At 41.6% G+C, this 17381-nt stretch overlaps 1 protein-coding gene and 1 pseudogene across 2 annotated transcripts in view; one reads left to right on the forward strand and one right to left on the reverse strand.

Moving 5' to 3' along the window:
* DPYD (dihydropyrimidine dehydrogenase) overlaps nt 1-17381 on the reverse strand; it is a 588030-nt gene that overhangs the window by 250853 nt on the left and 319796 nt on the right. For both annotated transcript variants that reach the window (XM_045026686.1, XM_045026687.1), the window contains 2 exons: nt 13275-13444; nt 9553-9763 (listed from right to left, as the gene is read on the reverse strand). In XM_045026686.1, coding sequence (XP_044882621.1) covers nt 9553-9763; nt 13275-13444 — 381 coding nt within the window. The remainder of the gene's footprint in view (nt 1-9552; nt 9764-13274; nt 13445-17381) is intronic.
* Nucleotides 16322-16452, forward strand: LOC123376754 (annotated as a pseudogene).

Raw genomic sequence — 17381 nt, forward strand, 5'->3', positions numbered from 1 at the left:
CAATGCGTTTTTTGTAAAGGGAAATCATGCCTCACCACTTTACTAGAATTCTTTGAGGGGGTCAACAAGCATGTGGACAAAGGAGATCCAGTGGATATAGTGTATTTAGATATAGTGGATATAGTGGATATAGTGTATTACCCTCACTAAAGGCTCGTAAGCAAAATAAGCAGTCATGGGATAAGAGGGAAGGTTCTCTCATGGATTGGTAACTGGTTAAAAGATAGGAAACAAAGGGTACGAATAAATGATCAGTTTTCAGAATGGAGAGAGGTAAATAGTGATGTCCCCCAGGGATCTGTACTGGGCCCTGTCCTATTTAACATATTCATAAACGATCTGGAAAAAGGGGTAAACAGTAAGGTGGCAAAATTTGCAGATGATACAAAACTACTCAAGATAGTTAAATCCCAGGCAGACTGCGAAGAGCTACAAAAGGATCTCACAAAACTGGGTGACTGGGCAACAAAATGGCAGATGAAATTTAATGTTGATAAATGCAAAGTAATGCACACTGGAAAACATAATCCTAATTATACATATACAATGATGGGGTCTAAATTAGCTGTTACCACTCAAGACAGAGACCTTCGAGTCATTGTAGATAGTTCTCTGAAATCATCCATTCAATGTGCAGCGGCAGTCAAGAAAGCAAACAGAATGTTGGGACTCATCAAGAAAGGGATAGATAAAAAGACAGAAAATACCATATTGCCTGTAAATAAATCCATGGTACGCCCACACCTTGAATACTGCATGCAGATGTGGTCACCCCATCTCAAAAAAGATATATTGGAATTGGAAAAGGTTCAGAAAAGGGCAACAAAAATGATTAGGGGTATGGAACGGCTTCCGTATGAGGAGAGATTAATAAGACTGGGACTTTTCATCTTGGAAAAGAGGCGACTACGGGGATATGATAGCAGTCTATAAAATCATAAATAGTATAGAGAAAGTAAATAAGGAAGTGTTATTTATTCCTTCTCATCATACAAGAACAAGAAGTCACCAAATGAAATTAATAGGTAGCAGGTTTAAAACAAACACAATTATTTTTTCACGCAACGCACTGGCAACCTGTGGAACTCATTGCCAGAAGGTGTTGTGAAGGCCAATACCATAACGGGGTTCAAAAGGGAGCTAGATAGATTCATGGAAGATAGGTCCATCAATGGCTATTAGCCAGGATGGGCAGGAATGGTTTTCCTAGCCTATGTTTGCCAGAAGCTGGGATTGGGTGACAGGACATGAGTCACTTGATGATAACCTGTGTGTTCATCCTTTTGGGGCACCTGCCATTGGCCACTGTCAGAGGACAGGATAATGGACTTGATGGACCTTTGGTTTGACCCAGTATGGCCATTCTTATGTTCTTATGAGTGCATTTGATTTGCTTCGAGACTGCTGGTTAATGAAGAGGTGTAAAGAACTGAAAATGACATATCCACAAAAATTAGTAATTAATTTTCATAGTTTATTTATTTATTTTTAACTTTTCCTGTATGTGAGAGAAATTTCTGCACTCAGCTTGCTATACCAGTAGCAGTATCCACAGACACAACATGTGAAAGTGAGGTATGTTGCCCATTCCAAGGGAAAGAACTCATTCCACAATCTGCCTGAATTATGACTTTGTTCCTCTCAGACTACAGCATGTTGCTACACAGAACTCATAAATGGATAATTTAACAGGCAAATGGACATTAGGTTCCCCATCTTTTGAAAGGGTTATAGTTAGTGGTAGTTTATTTCACTGGCAAGCATTAGTTATTGGTCCCCCTCTGTGCAAATCCACAAAGGATGTGATTTGTTATAGCCATCAGCTATAGAGTTTTGGTTCAAGCTGTAGCAGCTTCTGCTTTTAGTTTTGGATGTCCCTTGTTCAAAACTTCAGTGTCAGCCAAAATGTCAACTGTCACATTAGGCCCCATCAGCCCATCAAGTTAACGCTGAAGCAAGATTGAGTGTGGGAATACCTATACACAAGATAGAGTAACCTTTTAGCCTGGAACCAACCCAAGAACCAACCCAAGAACCAAGAACCAACACAATTTGCCACTGATACAGGCAATATATTTTATTAACCCAAGAGGTTTGAGAAAACCTCCCCAAAGACCTTCTAAATAGCAAGAATTCATGAAGGATTTGAAATGGCTTTTTGAAAATATTCTCTAATTAAAGTTAACTCCATCAAGACACTGGCTCACGACTCTATTAAAAATTCGAACCCTAGCTTTTCTTTGTACTTCCTTGATGAGATTGATTGCTAGACCAAAAGCAACACAGCTATTAAATTCTTTATATGACAACATATCACCAAGTGGAAGGGTTGTCCCCAATCACAAAGAGTCGTCAGAGTCCCTCCTGCTTCTGATTTACTCCATTAGATAACTGCACAACAGGAGGCTGCACAGAATGAGTATCACTGGGAGTACTATGGATGCAATTTCCTTCTGGATAAAAACACAGCTTGAATTAAATTATCAAAAATCATGTGTTATGTACCCAATAAGTGATCACCTGTAAATTAAATTTACAGATACCTTAAAGGAATGTCTTTGCTCCCTTTCTTTTATTGTAGTAGAAAATCTAAAATCTCCCTGTGATAATATGGATTAAAAATTGTAAACATTGTGCCTTAGTATAACTATTATTGAATTGGAAGTACTGGATAACTGATTTGTGTTACAGAGAGCTCTATTGACATCTGTCAGCAACATTCTGGAATTCTTAAAATGTTCTTATAGCTCCTCTCCATTACTTAATGTTTTGTCTTCCTTGTGAAGGTCAGTAAAATCTTCTTATTCCATCAATTGTTCCAGAAAACTCAAAAGCATGTCTTTATTTCTCTTCCAAAGAATGTCCATGTAGAATATTTACAGAAAAAGCAGAGGTAAAAATGTCCCTCTATGAAGCTGCAAGACAATCACATCTATTGCTAGACTTGGATGGTTTTGGATTTACTACTTTTCTGCGACTAAGAAGGTACAGAAGTCTTTGCCATGTTATGAGGTTTTGAGCTGTATTTTGCACTAAGAGAACCAAAGTCTCTGTGGCCAGCATAATGCTACTAGGATTTCCAAAAGTTTTTGTGGCCTTATCCTCTGAAGCACTTTAAAGTAGCAAATGGGAAGGAGTACATAGTATGAGTCTGGTCCATTTCTGTATCAGAGCATCCATGCCCAAAATTTCAGGAGGACATGTCATGGAGTAATTTCCTGGTATTACTATACATGGAGGAGGTGTACAGGTCCATCTCAGGGACTCCCAACATCTCAATCACCTTTATGAATACCTCCCAGTTCAGGCTCAATTAATTGTGGTTCATCTCTCTTCTACTCGGTCAGCTGGCTTTGGTATTTAATATGCCTTTGATGTACAATGCTTTTAAGGAGCGTAGAATCCTTTCAATCTGTCCAAAGAGAAGCCAAGCTTCTCCATCAGTTTTTAGCTCCTGATTTTTCAGACTCCAGTCCATGAGGAGTGCATGTGTGAGACAGCCTGGATCCCTGCCCAGCCCTGAGCAATATAGAGGGCATCCACCCATCCATCCCATCACAGCAGCCCCTAGTTCTTCTTATGATTACAGTCAGAAAAAGAGAAAATGGCACCATACTACTGCAAATGTCTTCCAATCATAGATGGGTATGCACTGCAACATTTGCATCATCATCTCATTTGTGAGGGGGTGTTTGGATCTTGAGTTTTGGGTGAGACTCATCTTTAGAGTTATATCTGCTTAGTTTGCTAATGTCAAGATGAAGACTATAGAGCCTATATAGCTGTGGATAGGCAAGCTGTATTAATTTATTCTTGCATTAAGAACAGAATTGCCCATTTATGTTCTGCTTCCACATTCCTTCTTTTTCACTGATATATGAAGCAGTCAGAACGCAGCTTGATTTTCAGACAACCCCTTGAATTTGCAGTTATGGCACCTAGTGTACTTTAAATATTCTCTTGCAGACTGAATTAATGTGACAAGGAAGTTACTTATATACGGGGGTGGGGGTGGAATTGCAATGGCTAAGAACCATTTAAGGTTAAGCCTTAAAATGGAATACTGTAATGCCATTCACTACAGGATCACTTTTCCAAAATTAACTGTACTTGATCTGCAAATATCTCATGGTTAGATACCACACTGAGTGGTGTCTTAGGCCTGGTCTACACTAGGACTTTAATTCGAATTTAGCAGCGTTAAATCGAATTAACCGCGCACCCGTCCACACCAGGAAGCCATTTAATTCGACATAGAGGGCTATTTAGTTCGAATTCTGTACTCCTCCCCGACGAGGGGAGTAGCGCTAAATTCAACATGGCTATGTCAAATTAGGCTAGGTGTGGATGCAAATTGAACTTAGTAGCTCCGGGAGCTATCCCACAGTGCACCACTCTGTTGACACTCTGGACAGTAGTCCGAGCTTCGATGTTCTAACCAGCCACACAGGAAAAGCCCCGGGAAAATTTGAATTCCTTTTCCTGTCTGGACAGTTTGAATCTCATTTCTTGGTTGGACATCGGGGCGAGCTCAGCAGCACCAGCAGCAATGCAGAGCTCTCCAGCAGAGGAGTTCATGTAATCTCTGAATAGAAAGAGGGACCCAGCATAGACTGACCGGGAAGTATTGGATCTGATCGGTGTGTGGGGCGAGGAGTCTGTGCTTTCGGAGCTGCGCTCCAAATAACGGAATGCAAAGACCTACGAGAAGGTCTCCAAAGCCATGGCAGACAGAGGATACAGGCGGGATGCAACGCAGCGCCGCGTGAAAATCAAGGACCCCAGACAAGGCTACCAAAAAATCAAAGCGGCAAACGGATGCTACGGAGCCTGCCACCACTGCCCCACCAGTGACCATGGACTCTGACGATGGGACAGTGTCGACGGACAGTTCCTCGGCGATGTTCGCGGACGGGGAAGATGAGGAAGGGTTTGTGGAGGACGAGGCAGGCGACAGCGCTTACAACGCTGGTTTCCCCGACAGCCAGGATCTCTTCATCACCGTCACGGAGATCCCCTACCAACCCTCCCCGGCCGTTAACCCGGACCCTGAATCAGGGGAAGGAGCAGTCGGTAAGTGCTTTAAACATGTAAACTTTTATTCTTAATATAACAGGAAGCTGAAGTATGTGAAAAGGAGGTCTCTACATATATGGGGATAGAATAGAAATCCTCCTGGGAGATCTCCACGAAGCTCTCCTGGAGGTAATCGAAAAGCCTCCGCAGGAGGTTCCTGGGGAGAGCTGCCTTATTGGGTGCTCTGTGGTAGCACAGTTTTCCGCGCCAGGCTTTCATGAGGTACTCAGGGAGCATTGCCTCCCCGAGCACGGCTGCATAGGGCCCTGGTTTGTGCTGGCTTTCACGCAGCATGCGCTCTCTATCTCCTTCAGTGACCCTCCTCAGGGCGATCTCACTCGGCGACTCCTGCATCTAATTAGGGGAATTACTGTAATGTTACGCCTGGTCCAAATTATGTTTAAAAAATCTCCGGACAGACGGCGTAGCAGAGACTCAGCACGCTGCTGCGTGACAAGCGTAACGGAAAGCCAAAGAATCAAATGGACGCTCATGGAGGGAGGGGGGACAGAGGACGCAAGGTATCCCACAGTTCCTGCAGTCTCCGAAAAGCATTTGCATTCTTGGCTGATCTCCCAATACCTGTACGGTCAAACACATTGTCCGCGGCGGTTCAGGGCATAGCTCGTCAATGTACCCCCCTCCCACACCCCCAGAAGGAGAAGGAAAAAAAATCGTCTCTTGAGTCTTTTAAATGTCACCCTATGTGTACTGAATGCTGCTGGTAGACGCGATGCTGCGGCACTGTACTGTAGCACCCTTTCCCCCGTCCGCCTCATGGGTGGCTGACGGTGCAGTATGACTGATATCCGTCGTCATCATCATCAGCCTTGCTGTAGATGGTGTAGTGCAATACGACTGGTACCCGTCCTCATCATCAGCCCATAAGTAGACGGCCTGCTAACTGTCTTCATCATAACAACAGGGGGCTGAGCTCCATCAGCCCCCGCCCTTCAAGTGTAAAGAAAAGATTCTGTACTGCCTGGACTGTCATAGCAGCAGGATGCTGTTTTCCTCTCCCACCACACTGCTTAATGTCCTGTCTGGACAATCATAGCAGCTGGAGGCTGCCTTCCCCTCATTTCATTTCAGTAACAAGTCACTGTTTCTTATTCCTGCATTCTTTATTACTTTAGCACACAAATCAGGGGACACTGCAACGGTAGCCCGGGAAGGCTGGGGGAGGAGGGAAGCAACAGGTGGGGTTGTTGCAGGAGCACCCCCTGTGAATGCCATGCAGCTCATCATTCCTGCATAATCTGACACGGAGCGGCTGTGCTCTCTGGTTCTCTGAAACACTGGATCTCTACTACACTAGCCCCATCTTCTATGCAGGAATTATTCTATTTTTAGATACCATAAAGGAGGGATTGACTCGGGGAGTCATTCCCAGTTTTGTCTTTTGCGCCCCCGGCTGATCTCGGCCAGGGGCACCTATGACAGCAGCAGAAGGTATAATGCAATACGGCTGGTAACCATCATCACCTTGCCAATTTACAATGGCATGGTAGATGGTACAATATGGCTGATAACCATCTGTTCTGTCATGCAAAAGCAAATGAATGCTGCTGTGTAGCGCTGCTGAATCGCCTCAGTCCGCGGCATCTAGTACACATACGGTGACAGTGACAAGAGGCAAAACAGGCTCCCTGGTTGCCACGCTATGGCGTCTGCCAGGGCAATCCAGGGAAAACGGGCTCAAAATGATTGTCTGGCGTTGCTTTCCCGGAGGAAGGAATGAGTGACTACATGTACCCAGAACCACCCGCGACAATGAAATTTGCACCATCAGGCACTGGGATCTCAACCCGGAATTCTAAGGGTCGGGGGACACTGCGATGGGGTGGAACAGGGGCAGAGTTTATGCTTTCAGGATTGCCTGCTGCAGGAGTGCGGACGAGATAGGTGCTGTGCACGGTGTTGTTCACAGACACAGACTAGACTGTGTATATTGTTCGCAGAAATGTATCTTTGCAAGGAATTCACTCCCTCTTTCCCATCACACAGCTTCGACTGTCTCCAGACCTGCCACAGCATCCCCCTCACAGACGCTGGCAAAGATTAGGCGGCGAAAGAGAAAGACACGGGACGAGATGATCGCTGAGGTTACGGGATGCTCCCGAGCCGAGGCGGACCAGCAGAGCCACTGGAGGGAGACCCTCTCTCTGTACCAGCGCTCACACAGCGAACGGGAGGAGAGGTGGCGTGAGGAAGACAAGCAGGCGACTCAAACGCTGCTTGGACTAATGAGGGAGCAAACGGACACGCTCCGGCGCCTTGTGGATGTTCTGCAGGACCGCAGCCAGGAGGACAGAGCCCCCCCCGCAGTGTATCTGCAACCGCCCTTCCCCGCCACAAAGTCCCATACCTCCCGTCACCCAAAGTAACCAGAAGGAGTGGCGCCAGGGGCCGTGAAAACTGTCACTGCACCCCAGCAGAGTGCGCAAGTAGACAAAAGCTCTCATACCCTAATTTTTGAGAATTCCTTCCCTTCCTGACTCACCCTAGCCCCAATCCCAGTTTCATCCCCTGACTGTCTGGTTAATTATTAAAAATACTTTGCTGTTAATTACTGTTTCCGTCATGCTTTTTTACACAATGCTGCGTTTGAAGGGGTGGGTGGGGAAGGGGGTAGGGTATTGCATAGGACAGTCACCTTTAGCAGGGTACAGAGACGGGGGCAGGATCAGGCGCAGGTCACACACACAGTGCAGTCAGTAGGCACCCTGGTCGGTATGGGAGGTGGTTTGCAGGTTCTGTGTGGGTGGGGGGGTACGTGACTTTGTAGCGGGGGAGGGAGGTTACAGATCTCATGCAACGGTCCCTGTCCTGGACCACAGAGCCACGCAGCAGAGGAATCTGTATCCGTCCTCCCCCGCCACAAGGCGACATAGCCCCCGCACACAGAGTCCCAAAAAGGAGGGATGGCAGGCTCCGTTGAAACAACCAGTCCGGCACTGCAGACCGCTCTGGGAGCAGAAGCCTGTCATTCCTCGAGTTTAGAGGTGGTCTTTACATCACCGCACACCCTACCCAGCACATTCTGCGTCCCAGTTTCAACCCTTTAATGCAAAGTCATCAATAAAGAAACCTTTGTAAAGTTACAGTGGAACATGTATTTTATTTTTAAACGTGTGTTGGAAGTGGGGGAAGCGGGGTGGAAGGGGTATGTAACTGCAGATGCTGGTCAACAGTAACTTGGTAAAGAAACAGGGGCAGGTTCAGCTTCTCTGTAAAGAAACTGAACAGTCACAGGTCACGCTGCTCGCTGGTACTTGAAGAGTTCCTTGTCGCTGTCCCAGGCGCCTGTATAGGGCTTCATGAGGCAGGGCATTAGCGGGTAGGCTGGGTCCCCAAGGATCACTATAGGCATCTGCACATCCCCAAGAGTTATTTTGTGGTCCGGGAAGAAACTACCTTCCTGCAGGCGTCTAAACAGAGCAGAGTTCCTGAAAACACGCGCGTCATGAACTTTGCCTGGCCACCTGACGTTGATGTTGGTAAAACGTCCCCCATGGTCCACCAGTGCTCGCAGCACCATTGAAAAGTAGCCCGATTTATCAGCAGCTGACTGTGGAAGAGGTGGACGATAAGGTGCGAGGAGTTGACAACGGCCATAAGTGCAGCGATGATCGCAGCGGGCTCCATGCTCGCAGTGCTGTGGCGTCCGCGCTGTCACTGACCAGAAAAGTGCGCTAACAGATTTCCCGCCGGCGCTTTCAGGGAGGGAGGGCGTGATTGACGGTTCAATGATGACAGTTACCCAAAACCACCCTCGACACATTTTTCCCCCAGCAGGCATTGGGGGGAAATCCCAGAATTCCAATGGGCAGCGGGGAGTGCGGGAACTGTGGGATAGCTTCCCACAGTGCACCGCTTCCAAATTCGACGCTGGCCCCGTTACTGTGGACTCACACAGTCGAATTAATGTTTTTAGTGTGGATACACAAATTCGACTTCGTAAGGTCGATTCCACAAATTCGACTTAAGTTGATTCGAAATAGTCTTGTAGTGTAGACATACCCTTAGAAATAAGACTGGATTTTGGATCGATCTCTTTTACTCTGTTATAATTTAGGGACTAAGTTGCACAGTAATATTCTCACACCTTCTAACACACCACTCCATAATTTACACACAAAGGTGCCTTCAAGTAATTAGTTATTTTGAGTACTCAGCTTGAGATACCATAAAAAGGGGCAGATCACAAGCCAGGTGCTCAATGTGTTCTAAAAACTGGGTCTCTTTAAAATGTTGCAAGTTGTGCAAACAAAAACAGGAGCATCCAGCCCAAATTACTTCTCAGGTTTGAACATTTAGACTTAAGAGCCCAATTCCACCCTCCCACAACCCGTTTATCCAGTTGTATTTGAGGACAAAATTTAGAAGAAGAAAGCCAAAGTTCCCAAACTGTAAATAGTAATAATACTAAAATAATAATAGGCTGTTATATAGCATATTACAGCTGAGCGTTACCTTTAGGGTCATCTAAAACTGAACCAAAGGCACTGATCACCACATCTGTTTTCAAACGGACAATCTGATCCTCATCTTCAATCCAGTGTCCAGCTTCAGCTTGCTCAGTTCTAACAAATTCCATAGCAACAATTCGTCCGCCTTTCACTACAACTTTCCGAGGCGAGAGGAAAGGCAGAAATTCACACTTTTCTTCTTTTGCAAGTTCCATCTGTGGAAAAAGAAAAGTCATACAAAGATTATGATGTCTTCATAGAAAGATTTTGATTCATGAAGTTTGCATATATTCCATATCTAGCAAAAAATATTGCTGTGTAGGGCTACAGTCTATTCTTGATACTTACTCCAAAGTCTCCAATGATATTGAGTGGATCAGCATACCCAGCTATGGAGAAGAGTATTAATTTTTCATATTTTCTCCTCTGTTACTCTGGATTTAGACTGGTGTGGTCCCTTTGATGTCAGTGGAATTACCCTATGTAACAAGGTATGTTGGTCTTTTAAGGACAGGTCTAGGTGAGCACAGATTCAGTAATGACTGCAGCCTAGATGAGGGGTAGGCCTGCACTGAATGCTAGGTACAAGTGGTAGTAAATTGGGGGCAGGGTAGGGTTTTGTCAATAATAAACTAAATTTTCTTCTGAAAAAATAATTTGACAAAATTTGTCAATGTTCCAACACATTTTTGAAACAAAGAATTATGGGAAAACACCTCCATTTCTTATAAACAAAAGATTTTGGTTAAAGAAAAATCAGTCTGAAATTTCCCCCCCTTTCTTACTTTTTCCAAAAATTGTTGGATTATTATCAGAAGGTGATCAACACTTTCTAAAAATCTGGCCTCTTCCAGTGTCTCAAAGTGTGCAACAGTAATGTCAGATGCTGAAACATTGTTTTCCTTCTGAAAGTAGGAAAAGTTGAGAAAGAGTAAGAAAATGTGGGAAAACCTAATTTTTATACCACCTTTATACTGTTTAAATAAGTAAACACCTATTTTAAACAGTAAAAGGCATGGAAAATAAGGTCTCTTCCAACTTCTTTAGTTTCTCCTCCCTGACATTTTTTTTAAATAATTTGTTGTTTTATAATACTGCAAAGAAACAAAATTAGAGCTTGAAATGAAACACTTGTGTTTCATTTTAAAATGTCAATTTGAAATTAAACACATTTTTTTGTTTAGCAAATTCCTCTGTATGTGTGTGTGTAGGGAGGAAATCAATATTTCTCTATTGAAATATTTTGAAAGAATGTAATTCCAGTGGAAATTTTTGTCAGAAAAAGATCCAATTTTCAGTCAACATCTAATGCAAGGGAAAGGAGAAGATAAAGAGAGACTCCCTTCCCACAGGAATGAAGACTCATAGATCCATATACTTTAAGACCAGAAGGGACCATCCTGATATGACCTCCTGCACATTGCAGGCCTCAGAACCTCACCCACCCACTCCTGCAATAGGCTCATCCTCTGTCTGAATTACTGAAATCCTCAAATCTTGATTTAAAGAGTTCAAGTTACAGAGAATCCACCATTTACTCTAGCTCAAGCCAGAATTGACCTAAACCCCCCCATGCTGCAGAGAAAGGGTGACATGGGAGACCAGAACTGCACACAGTACTCCAGATGAGGTCTCACCAGTGCCTTGTACAATGGTAATAACATTTCTCTATCTCTACTGAAAATACTTTGCCAGATGCATCCTTGGATTGCATTAGCCTTTTTTATGGCTGCATCACATTGGCATCTTACAGTAATCCTGTGATCCACCAATACACCCAGGTCTTTCTCCTCCTCTATCACTTCCATACGGTAAGTCTCCAGCTTATAGATATCATCAACAGGAATTTTTGCTAAGCGTATGACCCTGCACTTTGCACAATTAAACTTCATCCCCTTTCTATTATTCCAGTTTTCAAGGTCATCCAAATCTTCTTGTATGCTATTCCAGTGCTTTGTGTCATCAGAGAACTGTATTAGCACACTCCCACTTTTTGTGCCAAGATCATAAACAAAAATATTAAATAAGATTGGTCCCAAGACTGATTCCTAAGGAACTCTGCTGGAACCGCCCTCCAGCCTGATAATTCTTTCAGGTTTACCAGCAGTAATCTCCCCTTTAACCAGTTCCTTACCCATCATCTTTGGATTCTCATATTAATCACCAACTTCTCTAATTTAACTAATAATTTCCCATGTGGAACTGTATCAAATGCTTTACTGAAATCCAGGTAGTTTAGAACTACTGCATTTGCTATGTCTAGAAAATTGATTAGGTTGGTCTGGTACAATCTACCTTTTGTAAAACCTTGCTGTATTTTATACCAATTACCATTTACCTTTGTCTTTAATTACTCTCTCTTTCAAAATTTGTTCTAAGACCTTGCATACAATTGAGGCCAATTAATGAGCCTGTAGTTTCCCACATCACTTCCTCCCCCAACCCATTAAATATAGGTACTATATTTGAAATTCTCCAGTCAGGATTTGGCCCTGCATGATTATATGACAAATAATCTCTTCCATACCTGTGATATTCTACAACATTTCAGCATCTGGCAGTGTTTAAAATGTCAATAATGGCTATGCTTGATTAGGGGCAATTTTTACTTTATTAATTTCTAATCTGTAGTATGATTTAGTTAATAGGTATAATTACAGACTTTATGAATGACAACTCTAAAAAATACAAAGATTTGCACATACATTCACAAAGAGATCATGGGAGTCTGAATACTGATGAACTGAAAAACAGATCAGTACATGAATTACATTTTATATCAATAAGCTTTCTTTTTCTTTCTTTCTATTTTTTTTTAAAGAATGCCCCACCCCAATTTGACTGTTTGCTTCATGGCAAGGAAAACAGAAGTAAATTATGCACGTTGAGAAATTACGTTGCTTATTATGTACCGTCATCCTCTTTGCGTAACTATTAGGTCTCCAAAGATGTACACTTTCTCTTGAAAAGACAGGACCATTTTCACATAAATTCTATGACTGAGGTACATTACATGTCTCATTAGTATAAATTATGCAACAATCAAAAGTATGTGCCACATAGATTATAACCAAATAAGACCACCAAAATCTAATAATTAAAGACAAATGAAAACGGTTTCATAATAAAAAATGTTTATCAAAATCAAGTTAAGCATAGAAATCTATGCTAAATGCCATCGCTCACCAGCCTTTGATAGGCATAAAAAACACAAAGAATTTTAACTAACCTTTTTACATGTCTTTATACCTTCTTTGTCTGGATCACTGCAATTAATTAAGTGTGTTCCAGAACTGCACCTTTTTTGGGAAATGAGATTCCTGAAAAGTCACCAGTAATACTAGAATGGCCCATAATGATTCAGGTATGCCTCATCATTTGATATCTGGGCTGCATATGTGTGTTTAAACATTTCTACATATTTTAGAGTTTTAGGACCAAAATTTGCCCTCAGATACGCAAGCGCTACTTTCATTGACTTCACGGAGAATTGCACAAGCATAACTGAGGGCATAATTTGACACAGGCACAACATAAAATGAGCCTCAGACTTTGAATAAACATTTACAAATTTCAATTTCATTTTGATGAATTAAACCTTATGTAACAGTGTTTTAAGTGCTTTGCACAAGTTGGGCCTGTATAAATAACAATGATAATCAGTGTTCCATCTCATAAAATCAGTCTTGTTACTACTACAAAAACATTCTGATTGTTCAGTTTTACCTCCTCAGGGACAGCCCTGATATTAGTGAATCCCTTTCTGAAGACCACAAATACACGGCGAGCTCCACAGCGTAAAGCAGATGTTGCACAATCAAAAGCAGTGTCTCCTGCTCCAAGTACAATTACAGTTCCCTGTATCAATGGCAATGGAGAGTGACAGGCACACATTCCTGAATGATGAAAAGAAAACCCCATTTTCAAGTAGAGAACCATTTCTGCATGACAACTCAAAAGATACTTGTACTCAAAGCAGTGTAAAATTGCATCTTGCAGTTTCCAAGCATGGAATGTCACTATCAAATTATTCTGCTTCATTGAAAGACAGTTTTATTCCCACTTTTAAGATATGCTCATATACGTAATTTCATAGCCAGTACCCTTAGCAGCAATGCCTGCCCATCACGGAGGGTTATAATCTACAATACATTTTTAAGAATGTAGGCTCTGTCATACTGGATTCAATCAATTTGAGGTCATCATTCAAAAATTAAATTTTGACTACTTTCATCAGATTCATTATTCTCCTAAGTAAAAACCATTTTTATAGTTTATAAAGAGTGGCACTCTGTATTTTTCTAACAGCTTTTGATTTGTTTATTGCCCCATCTGATAATTTAATAATATTGGTCTCAGCCACATAAATTAAGTAACTTTTATAAAAGACTCTGAATATATCCTGATTATGGCATGGTTCTCATAAGCCATTCCCTATGGCAGCTGAACATGGTGCAGTAAGATTATTATTCTTACAATAATTTCTAGGGGACCTTGTTCTGAACTAAGTGCTTAATCTATATTGGTTTTCTACAGACTTTATTTGCAAAAAGAAACAGAGAGAATTAGGACTTTCTAAGTGTTCATTATCCAGGGTGCTCTATTTGATAATTCACTTATAAGAGATTCTTAAGTAAAACTAAAATGCATGTGCTCCATATATTGGATTGCACTTTAGCATCAATTTAAATGTAACTAACTCCTGATTAGACAAATTACAGTAATTTAAAAAAAATTATAGCATAAATAATATAAAGCTATAATCTCAATGAGTTGGTGATAGTTTCATTCAGAAGAGTTTGTGTTGACCATATAATCAGTGCTCTGTAAGTCTTAACTTCGTGCTATAACAGTTGTGAATTTTCACAGCAAGCGTGCAGAAGCACAAATATCAATTTCTTTCAAGAAAATAATACTTTAAATTTAAATTCACAAAAGAAGAACAAAGATATCCTGATCCCCAAAACCCTCTCCACTTGGAAAAGGTACCACAGACTGCAAGACTCGGTCATTTTTCCATGTGCCTATGGCATGGGGCTTTGATTACTTTACTATATCTATTTCTGTCTAGAATAATTTATCTCCAAAGTGAATTCAATCCGATGAAAGGTGGTAGATTGACAGCAATGGAAAATGAACTCCTTTATTTTATCAAAGAACAAGCACAATATCGGAGATGACAGTGCAAGGCATGCCTATGACACCATTCCAACATGCCTAGAAATACCACTTTGAATGAGCAAGAAGTTTAGTCACAATGCCATTCAGATCTTGGTTTCTCTCCCAGATAAGGCCCCAGTGCTGCAGATGACTCCACATGGGTGCAGAGATCTGCCCACACATAATGACTTGTAGGATTGGGGCCTAAAAGTTAATGGGGATACTCAGATGTATAAATCTTTGCAGGATTGGCGGCTTAAATGGGGGGCATGTGTAGATATTTGTATTTCACACACATTTATTTTAATGTGGAGGCCTATTTCTTGGAACCAATTTGAGGGAATATAAATTCATAAGCAATGGAGCTGAAAATTGAAAGAGTTTAGGTGGAGTGTTGCAAATAGGGAGAAAATATATATATCGTGGGGGAGTCTAATCACTGGAGAATTGTCATCTTGAAAATAAGAAGAAAAAATATTGTGTTAGGTGACTAAATATTATTTTCAAATTCTGTGTTTTAAATAGCATGAAGTGCTTACAGCCTTGGACAGGCACCAGAAAAAGCAATGTATATAAAACAGATGTAGGATTCCAAATACCTACAGAGTATTGATGAAAGTATTTTATAATGATCTGAGAAATTTGTCTGTTTCCTCAAAATTTATACTTAGTCTTTTCAAAATAAATCAAATAAAATTAATTTTATCTAGCAAATACAATATGCTCCTTCAGTGAGAGATGGCATTTTTAATGAACCTGCATCCCAATCTTGCAAACACGTATGTATGTGAGTAACTAAGTATACATGTCATCCCACTGAGTTCTGTATTGTATTTTAGAATATAAATCTGGGTATTTTATAACTGTTTCAAGGTAGTGGTTTTTATTTTTATATGGTTTTATTTTTATTAAATCAATAAATGCTTTATAGTTCTTCATCACATCTATTTTAAACCAAGACTTTCTCAACAATTTCCTTCCTCCAATCCCCGCACATTTTTGTTTCTACATTTATTTTCAGCTTAAGAAAATGGATAAAAGTAACCTATTTAACATAGCAGATGAGGATGGAATAGAGAAGGGATAAATCTTTATTTCTGCAACACTTCCACTTTGTACTAAAAAGGGTTAACATAAAATTTCACTTTTATAAGCAGAAAATAAAGTTCCTGCAACAGACCATTTGTGCAAGCTGTTTGTGGGAAACTGTGTTAAGAACATAAGAGCGGCCATACTGGGACAGACCAAAGGGCCATCTAGCCCAGTATCCTGTCCTCTGACAGTGGCCAATAGCAGGTACCCCAAAGGGAATGAACAGACAAGTTATCATCAAGTGATCCATGCTCTGTCACTTCAAGCAAAAAGAGGCTAGGGACACCATTCCTGCCATCCTGGCTAATAGCCATTGATGGACTTATCTTCCATGAATCTATCTACCTCCCTTTTGAACCCTATTATAGTATTGGCCTTCACAACCCCTCTGGCAAGGAGTTCCAGCAGCTGACAGTCCATTGCATGAATAAAACCACACTTTTTTGTGTTTGTTTTAAACCTGCTACCTATTAATTTCATTTGGTGGCCCCTTGTTCTTGAATTATGAGGAGGAGTAAATAACACTTACCTGGCAGGGGAGATACCATGATCACGAAGGTGGTTTTCCCAGGGTGAGGCTCATCCATTGCACTGCGGGTGTGCTGACCCCTGCAATTTCCCCAAATGCGGGAAACTCAACTGCATAACTTCCTTATTTAGTCTCTCTATACCACTCATGATTTTATAGACTTCTATCATAGTCCCCCTTAGTCAACTCTTTTCCAATCTGAAAAGTCCTAGTCTTATTAATCTCTCCTCATATGGAAGCCGTTCCATACCCCTAATCATTTTTGTTGCCCTTTTCTGAACCTTTTCCAATTCCAATATATCTTTTTTGAGATGGGGTGACCACATCTGCATGCAGTATTCAAGGTGTGGGCGTACCATGGATTTATATACAGGCAATATAGTATTTTCTGTCTTATCTATCCCTTTCTTGATGAGTCCCAACATTCTGTTTGCTTTCTTGACTGCCGCTGCACATTGAATGGATGATTTCAGAGAACTATCTACAATGACTCGAAGGTCTCTTTCTTGAGTGGTAACAGCTAATTTAGACCCCATCATTGTATATGTATAATTAGGATTATGTTTTCCAGTGTGCATGACTTTGCATTTATCAACATAAAATTTCATCTGCCATTTTATTGCCCAGGCACCCAGTTTTGCCAGATTCTTTTGTAGCTGTTCGCAGTCTGCCTGGGACTTAACTATCTTGAGTAGTTTTGTATCATCTGCAAATTTTGCCACCTCACTGTTTACCCCTCACTGTTTACCCCTTTTTCCAGTACAGATCCCTGGGGGACACCATTATTTACATCTCTCTATTCTGAAAACTGACCATTTATTCCTACCCTTTGTTTCCTATCTTTTACCAGTTACCAATCTATGAGAGAACCTTCCCTCTTATCCCATGACTGCTTATTTTGCTTACGAGCCTTTGGTGACGGACCTTGCCAAAGGCTTTCTGAAAATCTAAATACACTATATCCACTGGATTTCCTTTGTCCACATGCTTGTTGACCCCCTCAAAGAATTCTAGTAGAGTGGTGAGGCATGATTTCCCTTTACAAAACCATG

Source organism: Mauremys mutica, chromosome 8 (assembly GCF_020497125.1).
Source record: "Mauremys mutica isolate MM-2020 ecotype Southern chromosome 8, ASM2049712v1, whole genome shotgun sequence".
Classification (NCBI taxonomy): domain Eukaryota; kingdom Metazoa; phylum Chordata; order Testudines; family Geoemydidae; genus Mauremys; species Mauremys mutica.